Source organism: Myodes glareolus, chromosome 25 (genome assembly GCF_982192425.1).
Source record: "Myodes glareolus chromosome 25, mMyoGla1.1, whole genome shotgun sequence".
Taxonomy (NCBI): Eukaryota; Metazoa; Chordata; class Mammalia; order Rodentia; family Cricetidae; genus Myodes; species Myodes glareolus.
Window position 1 is genome coordinate 45,433,315 of NC_142050.1, and position 27,575 is coordinate 45,460,889.

The window sequence follows — 27,575 nt, forward strand, 5'->3', positions numbered from 1 at the left end:
TCTTTTAAAAATTACTCTATTATTATCAAATAGAACCACAGTATCCAAAAGGTAATTAGAAAGTTCTATCCCCGACTACATGGCCCTGCGTCGCCGCCTGAGTGGCTGGCAGCCAAATCACTGCCCCCGTGCAGATTGTTTTCATCCATTTTATTGTCAAGGAAATTAACAGCCTGAAGGGGTTCCCCAGGACCAAGCGCTCCCCACCGGGACCCTGGGGGAAGCAGGCAACAAGCGACCTGGTTTCACTACCCGTCCTGGGGAGAAGGGACAGGAGGGGAGGAGGGTTCACAGCAGAAGGGCTTGGGGCGCCCCGCTCCCGCCCACTGGGCTCAGCCTGGGGGCAACTGAGGCACTGGTCCCAGGGGCCTTAGACCCTTGCACCTAGCTGCTCATCTGGCCGGGGCAGGGGCGGGGCGCATGCTCACTCGCCCGTGTGGGTCCGCAGGTGGTACTTGAGCGACTGTTTGTAGCGGAAGCACTTGGCGCAGTGCGTGCAGGGGTAGGGCCGCTCGCCAGTGTGCGCTCGCTGGTGCTCCAGCAGGTGGTGTTTCTGTGTGAAGCGCTTTCCACACTCAGCGCAGTGGTAGGGCCGCTCACCCGTGTGGATGCGCCGGTGTTCCAGCAGGTGGTGCTTGCGGATGAAGCTCTTGCCGCATTCAGGGCATGCATGCGGCCGTTCGCGCGAGTGCACGCGGCAGTGGTTGGTGAGCTTAGATTTTTCGCTGAAGCTCTTCTCGCACTCCGGGCACTTGAAGGGCCTTTCGCCGGTGTGAGTCCGCTGGTGGCGCAGCAGGTGCGATGGGCGGCTGAAGCTCTTGCCGCACAGGCTGCAAATGAAGGAGACCTCGTGCTTGCCAGCATGCACACGCTGGTGGATCACCAGGCTGATGTGCAAGCGGAAGCTCTTCTTGCATTCCGGGCACGTGTAGGGCCTCTCTCCTGTATGTGTGATCTGGTGCTTGGTCAGACTTGACTTGTGGCTGAAGCTGCTGTCACACTCGGGACATTTGTAGGGCTTGGGGCCACCACCACTGCCTGAGCTGGGTGACTTGGGGCGCGGTTTAAGCGAGTGCTTGGGATTGAAGGCTGACCCGCGCTCCGGGGAGGCGTAGCCGCTGCGCACCCGGTGGATGCGCTGGTGAAGTGTGAGTTGCTGCTTGTGGCGGAAGCTGATCTCACACTCGGCACACTCATAGGGCCCCTCCTTGATGTGGTTGCGCTGGTGGATGATAAGGTTAATCTTCAGCCGAAAGCTCTTGCCGCACTCCATGCAAGTGAAGGGTCGCTCGCCACGTCGATTCCGCTGCTGCTGACTGGAGGACCCACGGTTCTCACCCAGGTGCCGCTCACCATGCCCATGTGAATGTGAATGCCCATGAATGCTGGGCGCCAGCCTCTTCACTGCTGGGTTGCCCAACTGCAGGGGTGGGGGGCTCTCCTCGCCCTCGGGGGACATCTCCCCAGGAAGGGGTGTCTGGTACATACTGGCCTCGTACCTCCCGGATAGCTGCCCAAGGGATTGCAAGTGCTGTGGCAGCTCATCCTCCTCCTCTTCTTCCTCGTCCTCCTCCTGCTCCTCAGTCTTTATCACGATCCCCTCTGCTCCAAGGTTAGAAAAAAAGAGTTTAGACGTTACCCAGAACCCTGATCCTGGATAAGCACAAGGCTTAATCCTCATCCACACCAACAAACATTGTGCTACACACACACACACAACTTGATACATAAATATATTTATCCAAATTCCTCCTTTTGGGAAAATCTAGTTCCCTGCCCCATGATTCCTACCTTCGGATGACCAGTTGGGGAGGAAGTAGGGGAGATGGCTACTTGGTGCCCTGGTACTCATACTATGAAGTAGCTGGAGGACCACACTCGCCCTCAGAAACTATCACACTGGGCCTGAGCCTGTGCACATGGACCTCAGTCTGCGGGACAGCAAAGTTCCACTTCTCCTTTCGTTGCACCTGGGGCCTAGCGTCTGCAACGGTCTCAAAGGGCACTGCAGACTCAACATCCTTCTCCTCCAGACAGTTCTTCCTCCCTGAGCCCACCTGTTTTTCTCCTTGTCATGCCTTCATTCACCCACCTCCATTAATTCCTCCCTCCTTCTCAGTCTCTCTGCCTTGCTGTGTGATCCTGACCTGTGAGTGACATTCAACACAGCTGAGCTCTCCTCTGCTGGAACTCGGGCTCTGGTTTTTGGTAACCCAGGAACTACAGATGCAGGTCTCACAGTGCAGCCAGGAACAGGGTGCTTTTAAGACACCAGCCTCGAGGCTTCCTTCAGGATCCAGAGTGCAGTGCCCCACAGTGCCCACCTGGTAGATTCCCTATACCTCCAAGTCTGGCTTGTCCCCATAGGACCTGAATAAAGCCAAGTTCTACAGGGGTCCCTGAGAATCTATGCAACATCTGACTCATTCAAATTTCTCCAGGTGTTTTATAGTCAGTCATTTGGCATTTCCTAACCAGTGGTTGTTCTGCTTTTGAGACGGGGTCTCTCTATGTAGCCCTGGCTGACCTTGAACTCAAGAGTTCTTTGCCTCTTAAGGATTAAAGGTACGTGCTACCTTGCTCAGATTTCTTTTGTGAAAATAACATTTCTTCCCTTCCTTTCCTCCCTCCAAACCTTCCTATTTACTCCTCCTTGCTCGTTTCAAATTCATGGCCTCCTTTTTAGCTGTTATTACATGCCACCCACCCACACACGTGCGTGCACACACAAACACACACACAATTTCCTAACTATTACTCAGCTGTTTTATTATCTTTTAATTGTGTATCTGTGTGTGGGTATGGGATCTCACTGGAGCTGGAGTTGCAGGCAATTTTGAGCTGCCCAACATGAGTACTGGGAACTGTCCTCTTAATCACTGACCTGTGTCTCCAGTCCAGTTTTTAAATTCTAACAAAATCTTTCTGGAGAATTTTACACCTGTCCTTTGTACCTGAGCACTGCATGACCCTTTGGGGGTCAAGTGACCCTTTTATGGGGATCACCTAAGATCACTGGAAAACACAGATTTAGATTATTCATAACAGTAGCAAAATTACAGTTATGAAGTAGGGCCGAAAATAATTTTATGTTTGGGCCACCACAACGTGAGGGACTGTATTAGGGTCACAGCGGCAGGAAGAGTGAGAACCCTGCTCTAAAGCCTGTAAACTACAGTGCTAGACAGGCAGTGTGGGCGTGCCGAGTGAGCCTCGTACCTGGCCTCTGGGCACTTACTTAAATCTAATAAATTAGACACTGATCACTTGACCAAGGATACCATGAGATTTTTATTAACTGAAAAGATGCAGATTGTAGCCAGGTGTGGTGGTGCATGCTTGTACTCTCGGCATCGGGAAGGCTGAGGCATTAGGGATCAAGAATAAGGCCAACCTAAGCTACAACTGGAAGTCCCCAGTCTCAAAAAAAAAAACAAATAAACAAAACACAAACAGCCAACCAGTGAAAACTGGAGCCATGAACCAGGACCAGCACTGAATGCCCACTGGTACAACACTATACTGGGGGGCAGAATGAGGACACTGGGATTATGTAGTTACAAGCACTGTGGCCAGGGCTGAGCAGAGAAGGACAGGAATCTCTCTCTCTCTCTTTTAAGAGTTTAAAAGGAAAACTCCAGGGCAGGCAAGCTATAAATCTCAGCAGCTGTTCAGAGGAGGAGAATGGAGAAATGAGAGGCACTCCAGAGAAAGAGTAAAGAGAAAGTACACTCAGACTCTGGCCAGCATTGGGGGCTGGGGTGGGGGAGGATGGGTGGGCAAAGAAAAGAGGAGAGTTAACCCTTTCTAGGTTAGGACTCAGAATGGTAGGCAGAGTCAGCAGACCTTTGAATAGGCTCAGAAGAACTGCCCATGTTGTTTTTAAAACATGCTTTTCTTGCAGGGTGTGTTGGCATAAACTTTCATACCCAGCACTAGAAGGCTCCTTAGTGAGACCTTGTCTCAAAAACAGACAACACTATGCAAATTAAACAAAGCAAAACAAAACTACCAAACTCCAAAGTCACAACAGCATGAGATAAATATAAATGAGAAGGAAGATCGAGCTCTGCCACTGCCTGTGTGACCTTGGACACACTTCTGACCTCATCTGTCTCTGAGTTCTTGTTTGTGCCAATCTTGGGCAGACCAACTTCTTTCCTAGGCTGGGAGACTCTAACAAATCCTGAATTATTAGGATCATTCCACAGGAGGCAGGCCCTCTGCAGCCCCACAACGCAGAACTTACCCGTGCAATTTCTCTGCTGCACCAGCATCTGTTTGAGCTCGCTGAACTCGCTGGAGCCTTCGGTGGACTCCTCCAGCGTGTTCTCTTGTTCCTGCATGTCCAGGTCTGGCTGCTCTCCACAGGGGTCACCCAGCTCTGAGTCCTGAAAGCCGTGTTCCTCCACTTGTCCCATCAGTGGCTCTGGTGTCTCCAGTCCTTCTGAGCCCTCGTCATTGGTCTGCACCTCGATCTTAATCACGATGCCATCATGTGCTGAGGGAAGGTGAGGACACACAGAGCAGTCATGCCACCTCCCCAGGTTTCTACAGTCCTAGCATTACATTCCAACAGGTCTTTTTAAAAGAGACCCTAAAAAATACAATAGAGTTCATGGTGAGCAGAAAGAATTTTCTGGACACTTTGTAGTCTAGAATGAGATTACAAATTGGAGTCAAGTTATAATAATAAAACGTTATTCCCTACAAATCCTAAGATGTTTAAAAAAATTGTTTCACTTTTCAAGTCAGGCAACCAAAACCCAGCTTCTCTCTTGCTGGTCCATCTATGCACCAAAGACCATAAAAAGGTGGGCTGTCTCCTCACTTCTCAATCTGACCGGGTTCTGGCAGACAGAATCCCAGGTCCTCCTCTTGACCCACATCATTCCGCAGCACAGGTATGACTGTGAGGGGGGGTCTGGGTTCCGTCCCTTTTTAAGCAGACAGAACAGCACTAGGTACATGGCTGTATTATCTGTGCTTTCTTGCACAGATCTGTACTAATTTCAGACGGGCTTTATAGATACAGCATCGCTCTACACAAATGGGAGCACAGTACACATTTCTGCTTTTCAGTGCAGTCTTTTCCCCTATTAATTTGCTTTCTCCTTTCAATGCACCATTAGGACCATGTAGATAATGCCTGCTATTAGCTATGATCAACTCCATGCTTATATAGTTACATTCATATCAGCATATATACCTTAATTTTATTCTTGTGTCACTGTTAAGAGTTCATATAAAACAGCCTCTTTCTCTCCTCTGTGATCAACTATCTTGTAGACATCCCTTCAAGCCAATTTTCCACAGTGCTAACCAGTCTTTTAAACGATCCATATATCCCATCCTGTGGCTCATATGTAATTTAGCAGTTATTCCCTAATGGAAAAACTCTTTCTGTCTTCATCTTTTGCTACAGTAAACAATACTACAACGAACATGTTTATATTCCCAATTACAAAATAGTGGTTTCACTTCTGTGATCACTCATCAATGGACCACAGATTGCAACGCAGCTCATCTTCGGAGAGAACCCTTTCCCCACATCACTGACAGCAACATTTACATATGATCATTTTCTTCAACAAATGCAAAAAGTGGCAACTTTGATTCTATTTCTTTTTTGTTGTTGTTTTGGTTTTTGAAACAAGGTCTCACCAGGCCTGGCTGGCCTGGAAATCACTGTGTAGACCAGGCTGGCCTGGAACTCAGAGATCTGCCTGCCTCTGCCTCCGAAAAGCTGTGATTACAGGCACCAACACTGGAGTGCACCAACACGCTGGGCTGATTACATTTCTTGGCTAAGGAGGTTTATATATGTTTTTCTTTACCTACTGGTCCTTCAGAATGATTTTGTGTAGTGAGTACTACCTATTTTTAATTTTTTAAAGAGATAAATTTATCTCCACCTCTTGGAGGTGGAGGCAGGAGGATCAAGAATTTGGGTCATCCTTGGCTGCATGTCCTCTTAAGTGCTGAGCTGTCTCTCTAGCTCCTCTTTTTCACCTTTTAGAGAGGCTCATGCTAAATTTTTCATGCAGTCTTTGAACTTACTTCAGTCCTTTCAGGTCTTAAATTTGTGATTTTCCTGTCCCAGCCTCCCAAACTTCCAGTGCTGGTGGTCTGGGTATTTTAAGTATCTTCTAAAGGACTGTTTCCCAACCTTCCCAATGCTGCGACCCCCTAACACAGTTCCTCATGTTATGATGACCCCCAACCATAAAATTATTTTTGTTGCTACTTCATAACTGTAATTTTCTGCTGTTATGAATTATAAATATTTTTGTAGAGGTTTGCCCTTGAGAAACACGGTTCTGTGGGCTTACATGCAATCCTACGTACTAGGAGGTGGTGAACAGATGGGCAGACAGGGGGCACCGCTCTGGTGAAGGCAGTGGTGCTGGCTAGGAAAGAGTCACGGTTTCGCTCCTCTCATCTACAGGATGCCATCTGCTGTGCTATGATGGAGCCAGAAGGACTTCTAAGAGTAATGAGGTGCTGGCGACAAGCACTCAGCACTCAAAACTGTAAGCTAAACACAGTGCTTTCTTTCCCAGTGTCAGGGTCTCACTGTCAGCTCAGGCTGGTCTGGAGCCCAGGAGGACCTCGGTTAGCTTGAGCTCTTTTCCCAACCTCTACCTCCCAGGTACTGACGTCACAGCGACACACCACAGTGTCTACAGCAGAACTGTTTTCTGTATAAATTACCACATTTGGGGTAGTTTGTTAGAGCAGTAAGAACAGATTAACTCCGTCCCCACGTCTCCAATCTCTCCCTCTCCTTTGGCCTATGTGCGCTCCCTTTCCTTACTGCTGTTTCTGTCTTCATTCTGGAGGCCCTCGAGTTGTGCCTCTCCCCTGCCTTCGGCCCGTATCAAACCATTGTACGCCCCCCAGATACACAACTTCCCTAACCTGCATAAACTCCTGAAAGTAGTTTACTTACTACTCCCTAAAACAAAATTTCAAAACAGTCTCTTTGCACCTTTTTTAATAAATATATATGTAAACTGGGTAACCACTATAATCCTAGCACTCGGGACAGTGAGGCAGATATGTCATAAGCTTGAGGCCAATCTGCGATGCAGTGAGACTGTCTAAAAAAAATTACAACAAAAATATAATTTCTAGAGTGAACACTGAGACAGAAATGAGTTTTCCCCATTCCGTAACGTCACCAATGGAATCTAAAAACTCCAGCACTTTTAAATCCATTATTTGCTTAAAAAATACACAGACAAGCTCTTCTTTGACAGCTGGGATCTTTTTTTTAATAACTATAAGTATATATATATATATATATAAAATGTATAATTTATTACACACACACACACACAAACACACCACATACAGTGTTGTCTGCATGTTTGCCTGCAGGCCAGAAAAGGGCACCAGAGCTCATGATAGATGGTTGTGAGCCACCATGTGGTTGCTGGGAATTGAACTCATGACCTCTGGAAGAACAGCCAATGATCTTAACCTCTGAGCCATCTCTCCAGCCTGACAGCTGGGATCTTAACTCCATTCCTCTCTACCTTGAGCCTGTTTCCAATCCCACTTGGTCCCACGAATGCTATCCTAATCAAATGCTCTTCCATGCTCAGGAGCCTTTGCTGATCACCTCATAGACCACGAAAATGTTCCTGGAAATTGAAATATAATCTTGTTTTCACTGCTAACAGTCACAAGACCGTACATGTTCATTTCTTCCTGGTTGAAGTTATCCTTAGTGTCAATTATACAGAACGATAAACAGCTATCTAATATGGAAAATAAGAAAGTTTGGAAACGAATCTAAAGATAAGTAGAAATCATTTTCAATTAGTTCAATTACAAGAGAATAAACATATATTCTTACTGTATAATTAGAAAGATTAGAATCAGGTCTACTACTCTGTTTTCCTTTTTTTCTTTTCTTTTCTTTCTTTTTTTTTTTTTTTTACAGACACAGGTACTGTGGAAGGTGCTCAGTTGGGAAATGTCATTTGATTCTCTGAACTTATTACAAAAACCATGGGGCTAAGGCATCATCAAAAATCGTTCTTTATGGCCAATGGCTGACAGTTATGTTCTTTTAGTTTTTTGGTAAAGCAAAATATTGCAAAAAACCCAACTTGCAAAAAACCTGCCACACAGGTTCAAGAGCAATGGCCTCTGCATTCGTCTTCCACCATTTTGGATCATGTGGTGGTGACGCAGAGGGCTCACCTCAGAGATGCTCCATGTCAGACTAGACAGGCAGGGGTGCCCTCGTATTTTTTGTGGTCCATGGGATGGAACCTGGGATCTAATGCAAGCCAGACACGTCTACCACTGAGCTGTGCTGCCAGTCCCCATTTTATTTTTTGTTGTTGTTTTTGGTTTTTTGGGGGGGGAGGTACAGGGTTTCTCTGTGAAGTCCTGGATGTCCTGGAACTCACTGTGTAGACCAGGCTGGTCTCAAAAGCACAACAATCTGCCTCCCGCGTGTTAGGATTAAAGGTATGCACCATCACCGCCTGGTATTTTACTTTTTAAATTTGAGACACACACCTTAAATGTGAATAATGAAATCATATTAGTTCTGTATTAGAACGAAGTCTGGGTGCATACACTTCCTAATTTGGAGTGGAGGAACAAGCTGTCTGGTTGTTCACACAAACATTAAATGCTCCACACCCACATCAACTATAAGCTTCTGCTGTTAAATCTTTTGCTATGTAGCCCAGGCTGGCCAACTAGAACTTGGGGTTCTTTTGCCACAGTATCATGGGGCAATCGCTGGGATTACAGGTCTGTGCTGCCATGACGAGTTATTTTATGAGAGTTGTGTGTGTGCTTTTGAGTTGGCACATGTACCACACTGGCACAGGAGGTCAGAGGACAGCTTTTAGGCCTGGATTCTTGCTGTGGAATAATCCTTTTATATACTGTGAACGTGTATTGCTATTATTAGTAGTAAAGAGCTGATGAGCCAACAGCTAGGCAAGAAGAGGGCAGGCAGTGGCGTAACTGCGAGGACAAGGGGAGGAAGGGGCGGAGATATGCACCAGCCAGAGGCAGAGAAGGCAGAAATGAACATCACGTGCTGAAAGAACGGTGCTGCCACACGGTAGAGCGTAGATAAAAAATACAGGTTAATTTAAGATGTAAGGGCTAGTAGTAACAAGTCTAAGCTATTAGCTGAGCATTTATAATTAATACTACGCCTCTGTGTGGTTATTTGGAGAATCAGCTGGCAGGATGGGGCTGACTGGCGGGACAAAAATCCTGTCTACAAATGGAGCCCAGTGTGGGACAATGTATATCCACATACGATCTGAAAAAGCTTTTTAAAAGGTCTCAAACACACAAAAACAGAGCCTAACACAGTTTCCTAGTCCTGCAATGTCTCACATGGGCCATAGCACAGCCCATGGAAGAGGCATCTCCTGGCTGCTGTCTGAGGACTTGAGCTAAGGCACATGGTAGATTTGCTCAAGCAAATGGAAAAGATTACAGATACATAGTAAAGACAGTTCAGACGGGAAAAAAAAAATCTCTAAACGGGTTACAGTGTGTTAAAAATAGGCTTGTGAAAGAAAAAAGGTATAGACAGTCATAGAAAAGAGTAAATAGTTTTAAAAATAACATAGTCTTTAGAACAATATTTTCTTTAAAGCCACACAGAGATGGCATACAGAGTGTATCTAGATCCTGTATGTTATTGTGTTGTCTTTGAATTTTTTCATTGCTGCTTGTTCATAATAATAGCTAAGAGACATTGGATTATGGAAGCTCCTAGATTAAACCAACCTATATATTTTAAAAGTGTCTTGACTTCAAAATGGAAGTCAAGAGATGTGTTGCTTTGGGGAAGAGGCTATGCTTTTGTTCCCACGGAAAACAAAAGGCTGTGGTCCATTTAAGGTGAAAGATGATCAGGTTTGATCAAGATTGACATCCTGAAAATCCTGGCTACATGTAAGAAATAAACCTAGAAAAACTACAAGACACGTAAAGTATATTTCACCTACTCAAACATAAAACAAACAAACAAAAACCATCTTTGGCTGATTTGTGTTCAATGTAGTCTATATTATATTAATGCAGATAAGTATGCTACCTTTAAAAATTTATGTATTTTCAAAGCAAGGGGACCAGGTACCAATAAAAATGAATGGCCCAGGTGATCTAGCATCTCAGAACAAGTCTGTTACAGTCTCCTCAGAGTTCTGCATCTAGATCAGCTTCAAGGCTGCTGGCTGAAATGATCCAGCCTCACAGACTACTCCATCTAAGACTTAACCATTATCCTGATTTTCTCAAGGTTCCCCCCAAATGCCAGTGCTCCCAGACTACAGAAAACAACAGGAAGTAGTCTAGAAAAAGCAATGCACACATTCCCAAGAGAAGGGTTATGGATGTTTGTCATCATTTATGGTGGGGTTAGTTATGTTATTATTGGTCACAGTCAAAAACAAAAGCTAAACAAAGCAGTTAGATTCAAGGATCAGTTTCTGAAGGAAAAAAGGGGGTACAATATAGAAATAACAGGGTAAAAGGATAGAAACAACTACTAGTCTTAAACATTTTACATTGGTACGGATGTTGGTTTATTCTTACAAACTTAATGTTTTTGTTGTACTTTATATATATTTCTATTTTTATTTAAGGTATTATACCTATGTAGTTTATTTAATTATGTAATGTAAAGTTTTCATCATTGAACGCTATTTAGAATAAAGAAATACAGGTTAACAGTTAGTCACTCATAATTATCAAACACATAGTCATGTTAGGTATATTTTCTATGTCATACATAGGCATATTTAGATAGACAAGTCATCTTCAAACACTTCAAAGATCTACAGAATTTGGCATTAAAATGTTTTAATAACATAAGCCTTTTTTTTTTCCCCAAACAGAGTTTCTCTGTGTAGCCCTGGCTGTCCTGGAACTCACAAAGATCCACCTGCCTTTATCTCACAACTGCTGGGATTTAAAGGCATACGCCACCACCCACCTGGTGATAAGGTTTTTCTTGACAGTGAGATACATCTGCTCCTGGAAGTACCAAATTACTTCCAAGAAGATGATGGGCATCCAAGAAACGCCATATGAAGTTTGCTTTCTTTGTGGCAAAAGCTAGCCACAGGGCAAAGAAACTGCCATTGCCTTAATTGCTGATAGTATGCTGTCCAAACTGGACCAGCAGGATGCAAAAGAAAGCAACTGCGAACTTTGCTGAGACAAGGTAAGATACACCTTCAAAATTCCCTGCTTCTCAGAAATGTCGGTTAGATATACTAGCCTGAAGCCCAAAGACGGATGCCCTAATGCTACAGAAGAACTTTGGGGACTGTTCGGGCAGCCAGATGTTCCTGTCATTAGGTGACATTACACCCTTCTGGGGTCTTTGATGGAGTTAAAGACTAAATAATTAAACTTACAGTTTTCCTTAGTTATGATAAAAAGTAAATTAGATATACAACTTTAGATGCATAAGATAAGATAGATAGTGGAATATTTTCTCTAAATTTGTCAAATACAAATGGGCTGGATATTATAACTATCATTCTTACTTGATAACTGTTTTTGTTGTATATTGTTTTACTATGTTAAAGTTAAAACCTCCTACCAGGTGGTGGTTGCACATGCCTTTAATTCCAGCACTCAGGAGGCAGAGACAGGTAGATCTCTGTGAGTTCGAGGCCAGCCTGGTCTGCAGAGCAAATTCTAGGACAGGCTTGAAAAATATGGAGAAACCTTGTCTTGAAAAAGCAAAAAACAAAAAAAGGTTAAAAATTTTCTTTTTAATTAAACAAAAAGGGGGAAATGCTGTGGAATAATTTTTTGTATATTGTGAATTATGTATTGTCATCATTGTTAACAAAGAGCTGACTGGCCAAGAGCTAGGCAGGAAAAGATTAGGTGGGAAAGTCAAACTGAGAGGATGCTGGGAGAAAGAAGGGTGGAGTCATGCAGAGATGCTAGCCAGATGCAGAAGAAGCAGGAAATGAATATAACATGCTAAAAAAAGGTACCACCATGTGGTAGAGTGCAGTTAAAAAATATGGGTTAATTTAAGATTTAAAGGCTAGTTATTAACAAACCTAAGATATCGGCAAAGCATTTATAATTAATAATAAGTCTCTGTGTGGTTACTCGGGGAGCTGGAAGGACAGAGGTGACCGGCAGGACAGAAACCCTGCTTACAGGTTCTCTCTCTGCACCACATGTGGATTCAAGGATCGAGTTGTCAGCGCTCTTGCCCACTGAGCTATAATCTGGTCCCTGTAAGTCATTTTAGAAGTATTTTTACATCTTGTTTTTATTTGGTTACAAGAAATTCATTTAATCTGTAATGCTATGCTATGTCTGGGCTAGCCTCTGTATCCCAACTGTTGGGAGGACAAACATGTATCACTGCACCTGGCTGGACTGATTTTTAATCTCTGTAATTGTTTTTCATAAAGACTGTTAAGAAACAGAAAAACTATCCCACAAACTGATTTTGAATATATAAGGATTACCTGTTAATGGAACTTATGCAGTGTTATATTTGGAGAAACAATTGGTTATGTTTCACATTCTTTTGTTTTGTTTTGTTCTCTAATATAAAAAGCTGTTCAAATACCTTCAGGGTTGACCCCAGCCCTCTCCTGCCTCCTCTGCCTAAGTCCTGTGTTCACAGTATTTACTGAATAAAATGGCCCAATATTTCTGTAGTTGATGATGTGAAACTCAGACACCATAAAGAAAATGACCGATTAATCTCAATAAAGAAAAACTTAAAATGGTTATACCAACACAAATATAAATACTATATAAAAAAGTACTTCCCACCTTAGGGAAATATTTTCATAGATATGACGGACAGGAGCTAATATCTTTGAGTTTGTTTGTTCTTTGAGAGAAAGGTCTCACTATATAGTGGAACCTGAAACTCACAGAGATCTGCCTCTCAGCCTCCCACTGCTGGGATAGGTGTTTGTACAGCTTCCACCTGCCAAAGCTCGGTTCATAGAGAGTCACCACCAAGCATACCTTTGATACTTAAAACATCTTTAGAATAGCATTTGGGAGGTTGAAGGATCAGGTGTTCAAAGCTAGCCTGGGGCTAAGAGACCCTGATACCACTAATAAAAAGCTTTTAGAAATCAATAATGAGAAGAAATAATCTCAAAGAAGAAGAGGAGGAGTAACAGAGTTAACAGAGTCAGACACAAAGCAAAGGCTGTATGCACACCAGTCTTCTGAGAGTTAAGAACGGCATCAGAATACGGTTTATACCAGGTTCTCAACCTGAGGGTCTTGCTGAACTATCTATCCCTCCACAGGGGTCACGTATCACATATCCTGTGTATCAGATATTCACACTGCGATTCATAAAGTAATAAAATTACAGCTATGAAATAGCAACAAAATAATTTTATTTCACTGGGGTTTCACCACATGAGGAACTGTATTAAAGAGTCACAGCGTTAGGAAGGCTGAGAACCACTGGCTTATACCCATAACTCCCGCAAGCCATGCAAAGGTAAACTGATTACTGACCAGAGTGTATGGCATTACTTTCATACTTAGATGAAAGCAGAGAGACTGGGGTAGTAGTTGAAGGGTATCTGCCAATATCTATTAAATGACCTAGAAAACCCATTTTTAAAAGTTTCAGGACACTGCAGAAAGATATTAATAAGGAAGGGTCTTTACTGGATCTACTAAATGTGTATCAACAGAAAAGTCTACAAATAGATTATGAACATTATACTCTTATTAAAAGTAATCTCGACTGAATATTTGGACACATTATTAATCCTCCTGCCTCTGCCCTCTGACTGGTGGAACTAAAGATGTAAATAAAGTACTCTGCCTGGCTCAGATACGTTCGCAAAAACAGCTGGCAAGTGATGTGCTTCTCTAACATCTGAACTTGTTTTACAGTAGAGTACATTTATAGTTTAAAACATACGCATAAGCATGTATTAGAATACTGGAAAGAATAAAAAGGTGACTTAGGATTTTACTCTTGTCATCCTACCCCAGCCTGACTTTTCTCTGGGAAGCGCTGGTATAAACAGTATTCTGATGCCCTTGTCAGCTCTCGGAAGACTGATGTGTGTACAGTATTGTCTCACGCTACTAACTGTTCTACAGACAGGGTCTCAGGTAGCTCAGGTTGGCCTCAAAAGCACTTGGTGGCCAGGGATTCCAAGGATCCATACTTCTTACCTCCTGGCTCCTAAAACCACACCTGAATGGACACTTCTTGAGTCAGCTGGACAGGACTGTCCCCTCCAAAGCCCTCCCTAGCTACCAGATTTCTCATGGTTTCAGGAAGCCTGACGTGGAGCCACAGCCAGCGTCGCTCTTGTCTGCAGCTGGCTTTTCCCTAGAGGTGATCATCTTTTCTTTTTGGTTTCTTTTGGTTTGCTCACTGTTAATGGTCACACACTCAGCTTCAAATTCTCCTCAGTCCCCTCAGCTATGTAACTCCACGCTCAAAGCATTCACACACATGTAGCATTTATTTACTTTCATCTATTTGTAAAAATCCTAGACCTTCTGGTGTGACCAGCATCTCTCACAGAGTCCCACTTTGTCTTCATTTTCTTCCCATCTCTTCCTTTCCCCCCTTTTATTTGCTGGAGGTAGAGGAGTGGCTGGAGAACCTCTGTGAGTTTGAGGAGAGCCTGGTACACAGAGAGCACCAGGAAAGCCCAGACTACACAGAGAGGCCTTGCTTCAAACAAAACAAACAACAACAACCTGGGTTCAATTCCAAGTCACCACATGGTGGCTCAAACTGTCAATAACTCCACAGTTTCAGAGGACCCAGTGCCCTTTTCTGTCCTCCATGGACACCATACATGCATGTGGTATACACAGATTACATTCAAGTAAAATACTCATACACAGAAAATAAATAAAAAACACCCTAGGGAGATGGCTCAGTGGTTAAAGTGTTTGTTACATAAGTAACCACTTTGAATCACCAGAAACTATGCAAATGCTGGTTGGGCATAGGGGCCCCCTGTAATCTTAGCATAAGGAAGGCAGAGACAAGGATACCAGAACTAGCCATATCAGTGAGCTCTAGGTTTAATAAGAGACTCTGCCTCAATACGTAAGGTGAAGAGCAATTGAAGAAGACTCTTGACATCATACACAGACACAGGAACCTGCATACACACACATATATGTATGCACACTACACATACACGCATAGAAAAATTAAGATAAAACGACCTGGGGGCTGGGCAGTGGCGCACGCCTTTAATCCCAGCATCCAGGAGGCAGAAGCAGGGAGTTCAAGGCCAGCCAGGTCTACAGAGTGAGTTCCAGGACAGCCAAAAGCTACACAAAGAAACCCTGACTTGAAAACTTAAAAAAGAAAACAAAAAACCTCAAAAAACCAAGACCTGAGTTCCTTCTGATCAACAGATTCCAGATGCCCAAATCTGCCAAGAGTCAGGGTTCTTTACAGACCAATCTAACCCTGTTTATACTATCAACACCTAATGTCCAAATGTCCCAGTGTCTGAAACCAACTGTCTCTAGTTCAGACCTCTGCTTCTGAACAGCAGCTTTCTCCTCGGGGTCTCACTGGGGTCTCACCCCACAGGTTCAAAAGTGAATTTTTGTTGTTTCTCTTCACCCAAGCCTCGTCTCTCATCTTCCCCGTGAGCTGGGTCAGGGGTAGAAGTCATCCTCTGCATCCTCCACTCCCCTTACTCACATCCACCAGTCACCATGTTTCTCTTGGCCAATATCTTACAAATAGCCACTGATCCCCCTGGGCTGTGCCAAGGCCTCACGTACTGCCATTTCCCAGCTTCCAGTCTCTTTCCTTCAATTAGTTCTCCGAGGAGCAAGGAACCTAGTTGTTATTTAGATCTCTACTAAAATTTCCTTGTTCCAAAATTTGCTTTCTTAATTGAATGTTTTCACTATATTTGTGTGCTATGTGCGCATTCATGAGTGCAAGCATACCAAGGCATGCATGTGAAGGCCAGGGGACTTGTTGGTTCTCTCCTGGGATTTGAACTCAGATGCTTAGGCTTGGCAGCAAACACTTTTACCCGCTGAGTCATCTGGCCAGTCCGTATGATGCCTTTCTGACCAAGCTCAGCAAAACCTTCTGTGTTTTGTCTTGCAACCTGGTTGCTTCTTGTCACAGCTGTATTATGGGGGGCGACTGTGGTTTTTCTGGTTTATTTTAAAGACTTATTTTGCACAGACGTCATGTGCACACACGATGTTCATAAACATGCTTGAGGATGGCAGTGGATCCCCTAGAGCTGGAATGGTAGGCAGTGGCGAACCATCTGATGTGGGTTCTGGGAACTGAACATGGGTTCTCTCCAAGAGCTGTCCGTGCTAATGGCCGAACCATCTTTCCAGTGCGGTGACTATTTACATATAGCATAGAAGCGGTTGCTAGAACTGGTCCTCTCTACTGGGGTGGATAAGCCTAAGTAAGAGCAAGGACCTCTTGGGTACCCAGCTACGGACAAAGTACCTGATATAAAAACAAATCTGATGAACTAAATAATAAACAAACAAGGGTATCTTATGGTGGAAAGATTCTTCATGTGATGTCAGAGGTGACAGAAAGCTTATGATATACATAGTATTTTTAAACTGTATTTTAGATTCTGTCCAATGTTCTAGACTCTCTCAAAGGACATTATTAGGTCAAATGTATTAATGTTTTAAAAATGTTTAAAACGTATGAGAATACTTATTTCTGCCACGCCATCTGGCTTGTTTGGTTCTTGCAGGGCTGTGAGATATTTGTAAGTAAGTGCAAATATCTGACTTTTCTTTGGATCTCTTAGGGGCCAAAAGCACTGAATGAATTTACTGAAGCAGCTCATAAAACTGTCAATCTTGACATATGTGGAACTAAGAAAATTCTGTTTTCTAGATGCTCCTGTTTGGTAGCATACCTTTTGGATCTGGTTCAGGGTTGCCTCTGCCACCTTCTTGCTAGGGAGAAGACACTGGACAGACTATTCCAGATATGTATGAGGCACCTACAGTTTCTCAGGCTGCAGCTGTCTTAAGCTAAATATGCGGTGCAATGGTCCTGCGTCACCTGCTCTCCTACTGATGTCAGTTCCAGGGGCTGGGAAGGAGAAGAGCAACAAGTAACACAGTATGGCTGTCTCCATGAGCCCACTGCCTTGCAGCTCAGGCCTGGACATGTGCACCAGACTGAACCCAGCTCAGGGCAAGTTGGCCTGGTTATTTGCAGTTCACTTCGGACCCTACTCAATAGGAGGCCCATCCGTGATACAGATGACAAAAGTAGACAGCCGAAGAGTTGGATGCTACCAGGGCAGCCCTGGACCTCAAAATCAGTGCGGGCAACAGTCCTATTTTCAGGGTTTTGGTCACAATAAGCCTCCCTGCCTCTGAGTTCTTCCATATAGAATCTCTCTATTCCTACCCAATTCTTACTTTCAGATGTGGTCACTCAAACCTTTAAAGTACAGATTTTCCTCCAACCAACGAACCCCCAACTTCATCTACTTTCAAATTCATCTATTTTTATCTGTGGTATTGAGTTGGGGTAAGCCTCACCCCTTCATCTGACCCCTCTGAGGTTGGGAGCCCAAACAAATCTTTTCTGCCTTGGGTTGTTTCTTATAGTCTTCAAATCAATGACATTCACTCATAACAAGTCTGTCTGTTGTCACTGAGTTCCCCAGCAGGAAAATCTCCTGATTTCCTTTCTGCAAGCAATAAAATCCCCAATGCTGATCTATTCTTCTTTTCCTTTTCTTTTTTCTTTCTTTCCTTTTTCCTTTTTTTTTTGAGACAGGGTTTTCCTGTGTTGCTAGCTCTGGCTGTATGGTAACTCACTCTGTAGACCAGGCTGGCCTTGAACTCATAGATCCACCTGCCTCTGCCTCCTCAGTGAAGGAATTAGAGGTGTGGCTGATGTTCTATTATTCTTGATGGTTATGTTCACCCACTGAAGGGAAAAGGGATGTTTCTACTCAAAATCTCTGGGGCAAGTAATACATGTCCAAAGGAAAGTCCCCAGGCAGAGCCTACAAAACTGATGCACCAAGATATCACTCACAGTGAGTGTGTACAGGCTACTGCCTAGAAATGTCCATTCCTGCCCTCTACTCTGAAGACATAGCCTTCTATGGGAAATCTAGGAGGAACGAACCTAACACAGGAATGCCTTCTCTGTGATTCTTCCCGCAAAAAGGATGGCAAGAATGGGTCATGTCAGAAAACAAACAAACGAACAAACAAAAACAAAAAAACTCTAAGACAACGAACTCTATGCCTTCCTACTTATCAGCTACCTGGGCTCCTGGTGGTCATGGGAGACCCAGGAAGACCATCTATCTGCAGGCCTCCTTCCTGAACAGCTTGCTACCATATCATGCTTTTTAGCTCCCCTCTTACTGTGGCACTCCAAACTGTAGCCACCTGACTACTGAAAGGCCCAGGATGCAGGCCTGGGACAACCGTTCATCTGCCACTCACCAGCACTGGGGTCTGTGGGGGTCTCACCCTCCTCAGAGTCCTCTTGCTCCTGCATGGCTGGCCTTTCTCCACGCTCCATCTGTGACATGAGGTCTGGTTTGGATATTGCATAGTCTGGTCAGAAGGGAGGAAAGAAAATATTCCATGGTAAGAGGTGGCACGGTATTCTGTAAAGGTATCATTTGAGGGGGTGTAGCCTAGAACAGCCCCTCTTCCGGGAACTAGCAATGCTGGAAAATAAATGGGCAAGCATTCAGCCTCTTTCTCCAGGCCCATTGAGCATGTGTGTTTCATGCTGTTCACAGGTACTGAAGCTTGCTCAGAAATTCAGACTGTATGAAGCAAAAACTAACTCTGATAAAGTATAAAATTCATAAAACAAAATACTGATAGAGTTCCTTATATAAAAAGGGTTGTCAATCATGATGGCTCATGTCTGTAATGCCAGCACTTGGGAGGCGGAGACAGAACTGCTGTGAGTCCAGTGCTGGCTTGGGCCACAGAGGGAGATCCTGTACCCCTGCCCCCCACAAAAAGACAAAAAAAAAAAAAAAAAGAAACAAAATTAGATGCCAGATGTGGTGACATGCACACTTAATCTCAGCACTGGGAGACAGAGATAGGCAGATCTCTGTGAATTCAAGGTGAGTCTGGGCTATACTGTGAGTTTCAGGTTGGCCAAAGCTACATAGTGAAACCCTGTCTCCGAAAGAAAAAGAAAAAAGTTAAGGCAGGCATGTAGCTCAGTGGTAAAACATGTGCTTTACATATATGAGACTCTAGGTTCAATCCTCAATACTCCTCAAAAAGTTTAAGATTATTTTAAAATCAAAAGATGAAGAAATGTGGCAGAAATATTAGAAACATACACACTCATCACATATAGCAAATGGTTAATTCATAATTATACAGAAGCAACCTTTATAATCAGTGAAAAAGGAGCAAAAGTATGAATAGGTAATTCACAGGCGACAAATGACTAGCAATCACACAGAAAAGATGCACAACTTCACTAACCACCAAATAAATACACTCGAATAAAAACAGTACCAGTTTTTCATTATCGAAAGGGCAAATATTTGCCTGTATGAAGTACTTGGAACGGAGAGGAATCAGGAGTTCAAGGTCAGCATCTGAGACCAGGCTGGGTCACAAAATCTGGTCTCACAAAACAAAACAGAACATGGCAGAGATTGAAAACAACAGAACAAACAAGGGTGTGAAGGAATCCATCCTCAGGTGCTCAGAGAAGACACCGGGTCAGCCGGCTAGGAGGCACCATGGTAGCATAAATCAGTTTGCTTACATCTACAGGCATTTTTGTCTACATGTCTGTATGTCCACCACGTATACAGTGCTTATAGAGGCAAGAGGGCATCAGGTCCTTTGGAACTGAAGTTATAGTTATACATGGTTGTGAGCTACCATGTGGGTGCTGAGAATCAAATCCAGGTCTTTGGGAAGAGCAGCAGGTGCCTGTAATATAAGCTCTCTCTCCAGCCCCATATTTATTTAGTTTTATTTTATGTGTATGAGTGTTTGCCTGCATGTCTGTATGTGTACCATGTGTGCGTCATACCCACAGAGGCTTCAGGAGGGTACAGGAGTTACAGATAATTGCCATGTGGGTGCTGAGAACCAAACTGAAGTCTTCTGCAAGAGCAGAGAGTGCTCTTAACTGCTGAGATACCCTAGCACCTGAATCAAAGTATTTGTCCAACAGTGTACTCAGCATGCAAACATTTCTCTCTTGTGTTTGTGCTTCCGGGTGTGTGCATGTATGGAAGCCAGAGTTTCACATCAGGTGTTCTTCTCTTTACTTTCACTCATGTTTTGTTTTTCGAGACAGGGTTTCTCTGTAGCTTTGGAGCCTGTCCTGGAACTCGCTCTGTAGACCAGGCTGGCCTCGAACTCACAGAGATCCGCCTGCCTCTGCCTCCCAAGTGCTGGGATTAATGGTGTGTGCCACCACCACCCATCTCTTTCCTCATTTTCGAGACAGATCTCTTCCTGAACCTGAAGCTGTTTTGACTAGACTGGCTAGAAAGTAAAGCTCCAGGCGCCTCCAGCACCGGAGATACAGATATACATCACTGTGTCTCACTTTTACGTTGAGTGGTGGCAATCTTAACTCAGGTTTCCTATGCTGGCACAGCAAGCTCTTTATCTACTGAGACCCTCACATTTTTCTTTTACTATGCAAAAAAATTTTCACGTGAGAGAAAAGAATACATACAGAAAGTCCATCTTTCAATTTTTTTGTCCCTTCACATTTTCAATGAAAACAAGAATTGACAGACCTTGGTAGAAGACAGACTTTTATGAGACCGTGACTTCCTAATGGAACCAGGACCCTGCGGCCATATGGCCTCAGTAAGTGACAGTGCTTAGCTGTATGAGTAAGAAAACTAGGTCTCTGAGCTTGTCCTCAGTCCCTCACTACATGTCATCCTTGGGAAGCACTTCACACCTGCGGACACACAGCAGGCCCTCAGCACACGTGTTCTCTTCTAGAGATTTCCAGCCAGCTTTTCCCCTGCTGCCCCTAGTGTTTTTCCAGAGTGTGGTGTCTCTATGTATAGATTGTTCCAGCTGTGCCATACTGATACACAAGAGTCTGTGAGAGGCTTGGTTTTTTTGTTGTTATTGTTGTTTTTATTAATGTTACTTTTTAAAAGAAATAATTATCTTATGTACATGTATGTTTGTATACATGTGATTCCAGGTGTCTGCAAAGTTCAGAAGCGTGTCAGACCTTTGGAGCAGGCCTGACATGTAGTTGAATGCCACCTGATGTGTGTGCTGGGAACTTTTAACCACTGAGCAACTCTAACCCATCTGTGGCACTCTTTAAAATTCTGTTTGCAGGCAGGGAGATGGTTCTGTCGGTAAAGTGCCTGCTCAGTATGAATGAGAACAAGGGCTTGATTCCCACCAGCACCCATGTAAAAGCCAGGTGTGGTGGTGACCATCTGTAACCCTAGTGCTGGCAGGGTGGGGGTTGGGGGAAGCAGGTCCCAGAAGCATTCTGGCCAGCCAGCCAAGTCAAGTGAACTAGCTCAGTGACAGGCCTCATCTCAAAAAACTAAGGAGAACATTTGACATTGACCGCTGGCCTCCACGTGCAGATATGCATACACCATATTATATACATACACACAAAACAAGTAAAATTCTCTCTGAAGCAAGGTGTGGTAGTGCATGTCTATAATCCCAACATTCAGGAAGCTGAGGCAGCGGGATTGTAAATTCAAGGGCAGCCTGGGCTAAATGGTTGTTTCAGGCTAGCCTTTTTCAACAGAAAGATCCTATTAAACTTATCATATGCATGGCAGTGCATTCCTATAATCCCAGTACTAGGGAGGCAGAAGCTGGAAGATCTCAGCGAGTTTGAGGTCAGCCTAGTCTACATAGCAAGTTCTAGGTCAGCTAGGGCAGCTCTATAACAAAACAACTCATACACACAAACCCAAACCCAAACAAGCACCCCCACCAATGAACCAAATAGAACCAAAACCAACCCAAATGTTCGCCTTCTTACCCATGGAGACCAGAGACTCATAGTTGCCCCTCATTACATTCTTGTAGAGCTCCTTCTGCCACTCAGAGAGGTTTCCCCATTCCTGCTCTGAGAAATGGACGGCGACATCATCAAATGTGACAGGGACCTGAAACCAAACAACTGGGTCAGAAAAGACCAAAGGGATCTAATACCACAGACTGTTGAACCCCAGCTCCCCTTCTTAAGGACGGGAGAAGAAAGCTTTCCTCCTCTGCCCTTGCTTACGGGGCTTTACGGACTGGAGAACCCATCTTGCCCTGGGCCTTTCCCGACTTTAAAACATGTGGCATCAGTAGCAACAGGGAACCTGCAGGAAATGCAGACTCTTAGGCCTCACCCTGGACCTTCAGGGACCAGGATGCCTTTAGTGAGGTTCTAGAGTTCTAATGCACACCAGCCCTCAGGAGGTACTGGTTTACAGGCTGTTTGGAACATAAAGAAAACTGCTGTACACTCATGTTCCTTTGGAGCCGTCTGGAAAATAAGAAGAAAGCCTGGTTTTTAGCTCCTCAAGGATACTTCCTGAAATGAGCATTAAAGATTTAGAAGTAAACTGACAAAAAAAAAAAAATGTCAGATAGCACAAAACCTCTAACAGTGAAACTGCCTTCTTCTACCTGTGCCGTCTGATGGTAAAGCATTAAGCATTGCTCATTAGTACAATTGTCCCTCGGTACCTGCGAGGGATTGGTTCCAGAACCTCAGGATGCCCAAGTCTGCAGATGCTGAAGTCCTTATATATAATGGCACAGTAATTTCATAAAACCTATAAAAAAGCTCCGGCACTTTAAATCATCCCTGGATGGCACGCAATGCTGCCTCAGTGTGAACGCTGGGTACACTTGTTATAATTTATCATTCGGGGGCAGCTAGAGGAACTTGTTCATGTCCAGTGCAGACATATTAACCGGGAGTGGGCAGAGATCAGCGTGCAGAACCAGAGTGTGGAGGGCAGACTGAAAGGACAGGCTCTACACACCCCTCCAAGCCTTCCTTCTGCATCCTGGCTCAGGCTCTGGGAAGGGCTTCACTCACAGCTTTGGACGGGAATTTTTATACCAATCTGTGCTTTTAACAACAGCAGAAATAACTGTTCTTGCTGAGGCAATACTGACAGCAGGGAGCCTTACTTCTTCATTTTCCTTTCCCAACCATCACTTTCCTTCAACTGAACTAAGTCCCTAAGCCATGTTCCCCTGCAGACGGTTTTCTCGGGAAGACCCCAGCGAATGGGTGTACCTTGGGAACTTCTCCATTGCTGCCTGGGGGAAGCCGCAGGATCCAGAAATTTCTGTTTTTCAGCAGATTCTCCATGTTCTCCAGGCGTCGCTGCAGCAGCCCGTACTCCTGCAGTAAAGTCCCCAGTACGACCCACTTGCTCTCCAGATGGTTTGCAAACTCCACAGCCGTTCTCTCACAGTCTGCTATCTTCTTCTCATTTGTCCCTGTCCTGCCCTCCAGGGTCAGCAGCCGCATGGCCTGGGCCTCCAGTTTCCTCTCCACCGCTTGGACGGCAGCCCACACAGCCAAGCGAGTGATCTCTGCGGTGGGCAGCGGCTGCTCCTTCTGGGCTGCAGAGGAGGTAGGAAAAGGAGTATCCTTTTGCGAGGTGGGGCTCTGGAGCAGGGCATCCATGTCGGGCTCCGGATCCGTGGGGGGACAGAGTCAGCGAGTCTTTCTCAGGAACCTCAGGAGAGTGGGGTGGAGCCTCCTGATGTTGGATGGAGTGGGAAAGGAGAGGGGTCCCCCGACCAGCAGCTGAAGGAGGGTACTGAGTTTCTTCTTGGGAAGCCAGGGATACCTGGTGGTGTGTGTCTTGCTCAGAGGTGGCAGGATACAGGAGTGAAGGTCCCTTCTGGAGAACATGTGACATCTGGCCAGAAGTCTCTTGCTTAGGAGTACTGTCAGTCTGGGGCAGGGCGCCTTGCCGGGGGGGCAGTGGGAGACAAGGAAGGAATTTCTTTGGGGGGAAGAACACAAGAAGGGAACACAGTTTCTCTGGGGAGTCCAGCAGGGGCCTGATGCACAGACTCTTCGTGTGGAACGCTGGAAAATGACAGAGGTGATGAGTGTTCGTCCTCCATGTCCAGCTGCTGGACCTGTGTTCAAGGAGAGGACAGACAGCATTAAAGGTCACCGTCTCCAGCTGGCAAAACAAATCCAAGAGAAAAGCATTCATGCTGAAAGGCCCTCAGTTTTTGCAACGATAAGACACTCCAAGGAAGCAAATCTCTTCCGACAGCGGCACTGATGTAGACATCGATGGTAAAGCTATTAGGGACACCACATAAAGGACGGCTATGCCACCTTCTGTTTCCTACAGCGCCATGCTTCCCCCAACACGGTCAGATATGATGAACGGTGTGCAGGCAGAAAGGGGACCAGGGAGAAATCAGAGCCCTTGGCTGCTGGTTCCATCAATACCTATTGCTGCCCTTTCCACTATGGCCTGCTTGTTTGTCTGCAGAGGCTGGGGCTTGGGGCATGGCGACTGCCTTCTGCTCCGAGTAAAGGACACTGGGATATGGTGGCGGGTAACACAGGCAATTCAGCCTCCTCAGGAGTCCAGGTTTCCTAGGTAGATGGCCCACTGGGACAGGTGTACATTGCTGGGCTTGGCTCCCTGACTGTGGCTCTTGAGGAAGGGAATGAGGGAGAAGGTAGGCCTGCAACGACAGAAGCCGTGCAGATATTACACTAGTTTTGAGTGTGGCAAGGGTGTTAGGGACCAGAGGCAGAATAAAGATGTGCTTTCTTTTGGCACTCTGAGCCCCATCTTGCCACATCCACGTTAAAATCTTGAACCACGAGGGAACTGGAGCCATGTTCTTCTTGAGTGCCCAGTCTATTTATCAGGCCATTCAATACCTTTACCGGATCTAGACAGAGTTTTTCCGTAACCATTTTTGTTCTTTTCTTCATAATATTCCTCCAAGATCTCCCTGTTCAGCCTCTGTGTTCTCTATAAATGTTCTGTAAGGAAATTAACTTGCACTCGATAAATGGCTGCGGAGTGAGTCAACTGCACACGTGACTTCACCATAGTAGCAACATACTTTTAAGCCAAGGACTAAAGATTTTGAGACCTTGTCCAGCACAGATCTTTGGGAAAGTACGACCCATAGCTGTTATATGGGAGCTCATTAGCAGGGTAAATATTTAGGATTTATTATGTGCCATAAACTGTGTTAAGCATTTTAAAGGATTACCTCACCTGAGCCCCACAAAACTTGATGAACTAGACCCTACTAGAGTTATCCACCTTTAGCCTACAAAAACACAGAAAATAGGAGAGGTCACATGCACCTTGCCTCAGGTCACACGGACTCTAGGCCTCAATTATAGACAGGCAGCTGATAGGTGTGAGCCAAGTCAGAGGCTTGGTGATTTAACACGTATGGGAGGCTTACCACAGGCACGTGGGGATGGAAGGCCCTATCCCTTAAAGACATGGCTGATTAAGGTGGTGTTGAGATCCCCTAGGAAACCTAATGCAAATGATGAGTTCTCAACACACACACAGATGTATACTTCTGCAAACACTCAAAGTGGTCAAAGGCGTCTTAACTCTCAGCCCTTCATTGTTGAGTTGGTAGCAAGACTAGACAGATCCCTTAGATGGAAGCTTCACTCACACAGGTAAAGGAACCAACAGAGTCAACACAAGAGGTACATTAAGACTGTCTACCTGAGGGGTATTTGCCTACAATTAGTAGGAAGAAGGAAAAAAATACCTTGAGGGCAGGTTAGGTGCCTGCCTAACACAAGGTTTTAACAAGAAAAACAGCCAACAGGGCAAGACATCTTTATTAGCCAGTTGAATCTGAGCTCAAAGAAAAATAGTATATTTTGTTTCCTCCATTTAGGGACCTGGAGTACTGGAAAGGGGTGAAGAATCACAAGGCCCGTCCCTTTCCCCTTTTGCTACTTAAGTCCTGATACAATGTCATCAGTTCCAGTAAACCTGTGGCTTGATCTTACCCTTAAATAAAGATACCTAAGAGGAACAAGCTCAAATCCTCAAACTCCTAGAAGAGAGAGGAAGGGTAGAACTCCTCTGTGCCACAGTTCATAGATTCTACCTGTCTCTCTTTCTCCCTCCTTGTATGGTTAAAAGAACGGGGGCTCCAGAATCCATGCCAACATACTAGAAAAACGCATAACGAAACACATCAGACTTCTTACAAGAGATGTGGCATTTTCTTACATGACCCAGGATGGTTCAGCCAGAATTACATGCCATGAAAGGGTTCTGGAGACCTAAGCCCAGAGGTAGGCAGGCTTTTTTTTTTTTAAATCTTCATTTTATTTCCCATGAGTTTTGTTATTGTTATTTTAAGAACTGCGAGGCTTTTAGAAAGCCATCTATCTCAGCTCTTCCTGAACACATAGGAAACAGGCTCAAAGGCACGGACCCCCTGCAGCAGAGATAGAGACCTGCCTAGCAGAGATAGGGTGCCTCAGAGAGCACGTAGGGTGGGAGGGCGTTTAATTATTGAATGACCCTCTGAAGAGGTACGTCAACCTCTTAGGTGCTCACTCGCCAGACCCCATCCATCCGTACCCCAAGTTTGACTCGGGGCCCTCCTGATGCAGACGCTGTGGGTCACAGGGCCCCCCACATCAGAGACGCTGGGCTGGGCGCTGCCCGGCCTTCCCCTCCTCCCCCGACGGGCCGCAGCCAGTGCTCAGCCAGCCCAGGCCGCCCACCCCGGTGAAGCCGCCGCCAGCGCCGCCCCCTCCCCGTCCAGGCCCGCAGCACGCAGGACAGGCCTCAACGGGGCTGCGGGCACCCAGCCCCGGCCGACTCGCTACGTGACCTTGGGGCAGGCAGGGCAGGTCGCCGCCGGGTGTCCGTGCCTCAGTGTCTCCGCTCTGCGAAATGGGAGAGCCGCGTCAGCGCCGCGCCCAGGCCGGGAGCCGCTCCGCGGGGCCGAGCTCTGCGGAAAACGTGCCGCCGGCCACCCCGACGGACGCAGCGCCGGCTCCGCAGCCAGGGAGCGAGCGCGCCGCCCGCGCCCCACCTCGGGCCGCGTGTCCGGGCGCCGTGCGGCCGCGCAGCCTCGCACGGACGGCCGCCGCTCCCGCCCGCCCCGGCCGGCCTCCCCCCCAGGGGGCGCGCGAGCCCGCCAGGGCGCCCCCTCCCCGCTAACGTCGCCGCGCCCGGCCCTTACCGAGACCCCAGGCCGGGCCGCCGAGCCCGGAGCACGCAGGCAGTCCCCGGGGCCCCGAGGCCGCGCGTCCGTGCGCGCGCGAGCTGCCCTCCCCGGAGCCGGGGCCGCCTCGGCCATGGCCCTGCGCCGCCCGGCCCGCGCCGCGCAGTCCCCGCCGCCGCCGCCGCCGCCGCGCGCAGCCCCACGCAGGCCCGGAGTCGTGGGCGGGCTGGCAGTGCGGCGCGGCCTGGCCTCGCCCGCCGGGGCTGCGCGGCCGTCGGGCCCCGGCCTGCTCGGGGCTGCGCGCGGCGGGCGGGCGCGGGCGGCGGCGGCGGCGTCGGAGCGCGGCTGTGCGGGCTGCTCCCCCGCGGCAAGCTGGG

At 46.1% G+C, this 27,575-nt stretch overlaps 1 protein-coding gene across 1 annotated transcript; it reads right to left on the reverse strand.

The window, feature by feature from the left end:
• Nucleotides 1–27,405, reverse strand: Znf777 (zinc finger protein 777). Its single transcript, XM_085683565.2, is given in 9 exon segments — nt 1–1,602; nt 4,250–4,501; nt 18,481–18,594; nt 22,022–22,148; nt 23,282–23,698; nt 23,700–23,975; nt 23,977–24,141; nt 26,863–26,917; nt 27,217–27,405. Coding segments are annotated over 7 exon segments (2,514 nt in total). The 5' UTR covers nt 24,127–24,141; nt 26,863–26,917; nt 27,217–27,405; the 3' UTR covers nt 1–424.
• Between the last annotated feature and the right edge of the window lie 170 nt (nt 27,406–27,575).